This window comes from Mauremys mutica, chromosome 20 (assembly GCF_020497125.1).
Source record: "Mauremys mutica isolate MM-2020 ecotype Southern chromosome 20, ASM2049712v1, whole genome shotgun sequence".
NCBI lineage: Eukaryota > Metazoa > Chordata > Testudines > Geoemydidae > Mauremys > Mauremys mutica.
In genome coordinates, this window is record NC_059091.1 from 13,148,574 (window position 1) to 13,152,346 (window position 3,773).

At 61.2% G+C, this 3,773-nt stretch overlaps 1 protein-coding gene across 1 annotated transcript; it reads left to right on the forward strand.

Moving 5' to 3' along the window:
* Positions 1-1,344: 1,344 nt before the first annotated feature.
* On the forward strand, positions 1,345-3,552 carry LOC123353785 (SH3 domain-binding protein 5-like). Its single transcript, XM_044995196.1, has 4 exons — positions 1,345-1,365; positions 1,604-1,765; positions 2,407-2,580; positions 3,178-3,552. The coding sequence occupies exons 1-4, from the start codon at positions 1,345-1,347 to the stop codon at positions 3,550-3,552; spliced, it is 732 nt and encodes a 243-aa protein (XP_044851131.1).
* Positions 3,553-3,773: the final 221 nt, after the last annotated feature.

Genomic DNA, 3,773 nt, shown 5'->3' on the forward strand with positions numbered 1-3,773 from the left:
ATTGGGAACACATGTACGTTTCTGCAGGTGTTGTACATGGTGCCTGGCACGATGTGGCCCTGAACCATGACTGTAATACATGTTGTGTGTCAGACACACGTTGCCATCAGAGAGCATGAGTCCCTGGCACAAAGCCCTGTCCTGTCTCCTCAGAACAGGTACACACAATAGCCCCCACCTCTGATCTAGCACTTTTCACCAGCAGATCAAATGGATTTCAAATGTATCACATTTCACAGATGGGAAAATGAGGCACAGAGAGGCGAAGCGACTTACCCACGGTCACCCAGCAGGCCAGTGGCACAGCCTGGAATATGCTCTGTGCACTAGGCCGCACTGTGTTGTTCATGGTGCCATCCCTCACAGCTGTGCCGGGAGCGGAAGGGTTGCAGGGAGGGGCTCTCGCAGACTGGGAGGGGAGACCCGTCAGGGTGGCGCTGTCCCGCTGAGCTGAGTGTGGCGTTGGGGCGGGTCCCTGAGCCTCATGCTCTGCCTCCCCTGTGCAGGAGGAGCTTGAGCATCTCAACCAGGCCAATGAGATCAACCGGGTGGAACTGCAGCTGGACGTGAGTGAACATGGCTCCCTGCAAGGCTGATCGCCACACCTCGGATTCAGCGTAACCCTGCCACGACCAGCCTTGCGTTACAGCCCTGTCCAGGCCCTGGAGATACCCTGCAGCTCCCACCGATTGTTTCTGTGCTGGGCCAGTGAGCTGGCTGTTTCTTTGTGGTGGTTGCAGCCCTTACTGGGCATTGTGACCCTTGGAGCTGCTTCCGTAGCCCCTGCACTTCCCTGCGAAGCTAAGCAGGGTTGGGCTGGATTAGCACTGGGGCGGGGTGGGCGGCTGGGGTGCTCTCTGGCAGTCTGTCCCAGTGTGGGGCCTGTGCTGCAGGGAGCAGAGTGGGGCTCAGTTGGGGGTGCTCTCCCTTGGCAGTCACTGCTGGTCCCAGTTTCCCAGTGTGACGCTAGAGGGCGTTGTGCTACAGGTTGCGGGGCGGGGAGCTCAGCAGGGGGTACTCTCCCCTGTGGTCGGTACTGGCCCCAGTTCAGCATTAGGGGGTGCTGTGCTGCAAGGAGTGGGGTAGGGGCTCAGCAGTGGTCGCTCTCCCCTGGCAGTCAATGCTGGCCCCAATGCTGCTGCTCTCCTCCCCGCTGCAGGAAGCCAGGACCACATACCGCAGGATCCTCTCTGAATCGGCCAGGAAGCTCAACACCCAGGGCTCCCAGCTGGGGAACTGCATCGAGAAAGCGCGTCCGTACTATGAGGCCCGTCGCCTGGCCAAGGAGGTGTGAATGCTCCCCTCTGCCCTGCCCCCTGCCTGGTGTAGCCCCCGCCCTGAGACATGCCAAAATCAAACTCCTGGGTTCTGTCCTGGCCCTGGGGAGCGAGTGGTGTCTAGTGGGTTAGAGCAGGGGCTGGGAGTCAGGACACCGGGGTTCTGTCCCTGCTGTGGAAGGGGGGGTGGGGTCTAGTGGTTAGAGCATGGGGGCTGAGAGTCAGGACACCTGGGTTCTATCCCTGCTCTGGGAGAGGAGAGGGGGCAGGAGTCCCTTGCGCTGCACGTGCTCTCTCTCTGTGACTTTCCTTTCCCCTCCACGCAGGCTCAGCAGGAGACGCAGAAGGCAGCACTGCGGTACGAATGGGCGGTCAGCATCCACAACGCCGCCCGCGAGATGGTCTTTGTGGCGGAACAGGGCGTCATGGCCGACAAGAACCGGCTCGACCCCACCTGGCAGGAGATGCTCAACCATGCCACCTGCAAGGTGAGACATTGGGGAGGGGCTGGAGCTGGAGGTTGTACTCCCCAGGTAGGGGGGAACCACACCACCTGCAAGGTGAGACATGGTGGAGAGGCAGTGGGCTGTACCAAGCACGTGGGTGGAGTCGGGGGGGGGAACCATGTCACTGGGAAAGTCAGACATGGGGACTGGGCCAGGGAGCCATACCAGTCACAAGGGCCAGGGGAATTATACCAACTACATGGAGGTGCTGATGATGCTACCTGCTAGGGGAGAGCTGGGGGACCACACTGGCTGGGCACAGGGGGAGGAAGATTTGCCATCTGCATGGTGAGAGCTGGGTGCATGGAGCTCAGGGACATGGTGGAGGCAATAACCGAATGATCACGCCATATGCCAGAGGAGAGATGGGGATGCCAAAAGGACCATACCTGCACAGAGAATGGGGGTGTGGTAGGTTGCACCCCCTGAGGGAGGTGACAGCCTGAGTCCCTGTTGGGGAGGGACAGACGGGGAGGGGTGATGGAACTGGATGCGGTGTGTGTGGCAGGGTGGGGAGTGGATGGAGGTGATTGAGATCTGCAAGGCTCTGTGTATGTGGGGACACAGGCTGGGTGGGAACGGAGGTCCGCTCTGAGCTGTGCGTCGTCCTGCTCTGGCTGCAGGTGAATGAGGCGGAGGAGGAGCGGATGCAAAGCGAGCGGGAGCACCAGTGCGTCACTCGGCTCTGCCAGCAGGCGGAAGCCAAGGTGCAGAGCCTGCAGAAATCCCTCAAGCGTGTCATCGTAAAGAGCAAGCCCGACTTCGAGCTCAAGGCCCAGTTCAACCAGATCCTCGAGGTGAGGCGTTACAGCCCCACTGCAATCCCGGGAGTGCCGGGGCGTACACATGCATGCCCCCCCAAGGGGGGCCGGGGCACATGCATGCCTGCCCCCGCTAAGACCCCGGTGTCAGTGCTTTGGGGGCTGAGTGCGTGTGCGGCTTGGGTGAGATGTACCCACCCCTCTGAGATCCCACAATGCCCTGGGTGGCATGTGTTCCTGCCAGCCTTTGTTGCTGCTCCCTACCCAGGAAGAGATGGGTTTTCTCATGGCTGCTGCCCTCCCCTGGCTGTGGGGCCCAGAGCAGAGAGAGATGTGAGGCTGTGATTGGGTTTGGAGAGGGGTGTGTGTGTGTGTGTGTGTGTGTTTGTGCGTGCACATGTGCGGATAACTGTGAGGAAGAGTGTGGGCGGGGCTGAGCATGCAGAGGGTGGATTGAATTTATAGGATGGAGATAGGGGGTGTCTTTCTATCATGGGTTTGGTGCCCCCCCCATCCCGAGGAGCACAAGGCCAAGGGGGCTGGAGCGGGGAGGTGGGATGGGCAGGGAGGGTTTGGGGGTGCTATGTGGCGTCAGAGGGATCTGTGTAACCGCTGATGTCCTCCAATCCCCAGGAGCACAAGGCCAAGGTGACGGGGCTGGAGCAGCGGGTCTCCCAAGCCAAAAGGCGCTACTCGGTGGCGCTTCGTAACCTGGAGCAGATCAGTGAGCAGATCCACGCCCGGCGGCTGCAGCGCCTCATCCAATGCCGGGCCTTGCCAGTAGGGGCAGAGGCAGGGGCTGGCCTGGGTGCTGAGTGCCCCCCCACGGACACGCTCTCCATGCTCAGCTTGCAGACCATTGCCTCCGACCTGCAGAAGTTTGACTCGGTGGAGCATCTGCTGGGGCTGTCGGACGCCACCAGTCTCAACAGCGATGAGCTGGAGGAGCAGGAGCAGCGACGGGGCGGACAGAGCCAGTTCAAGCACCACCGCAGCGTCAGCCTCTAACCCACCTCCCTGGCCCTTCCCCTCGGCGAGCCCAGCCGGGCAAGGAGGGAATGCCCTGGAAAGCCACAGCAAAGGGCAGCGAGATGAACAAGCGTCTGGAAATCTCCTGCTCTAGCGCCAACAGATTTATCGGCCTTCGGAGCCCTGGATTCCTGACCCAGCAACAGCGGGTTCCCTGGAAACTCCCCACAGCCCATCCGCTGGGCAGCGCCCAAGCAACA

What these genes read in the sequence shown, in the direction of transcription:
- LOC123353785 (XM_044995196.1), top strand. Translation starts at nt 1,345, where the DNA reads ATGCCAAAATCAAACTCCTGG. An exon ending in TGCCAAAATCAAACTCCTGG is followed by an intron (nt 1,366 to 1,603) that starts GTTCTGTCCTGG and finishes CCCTCCACGCAG; the next exon opens with GCTCAGCAGGAGACGCAGAA. An exon ending in TCAACCATGCCACCTGCAAG is followed by an intron (nt 1,766 to 2,406) that starts GTGAGACATTGG and finishes CTCTGGCTGCAG; the next exon opens with GTGAATGAGGCGGAGGAGGA.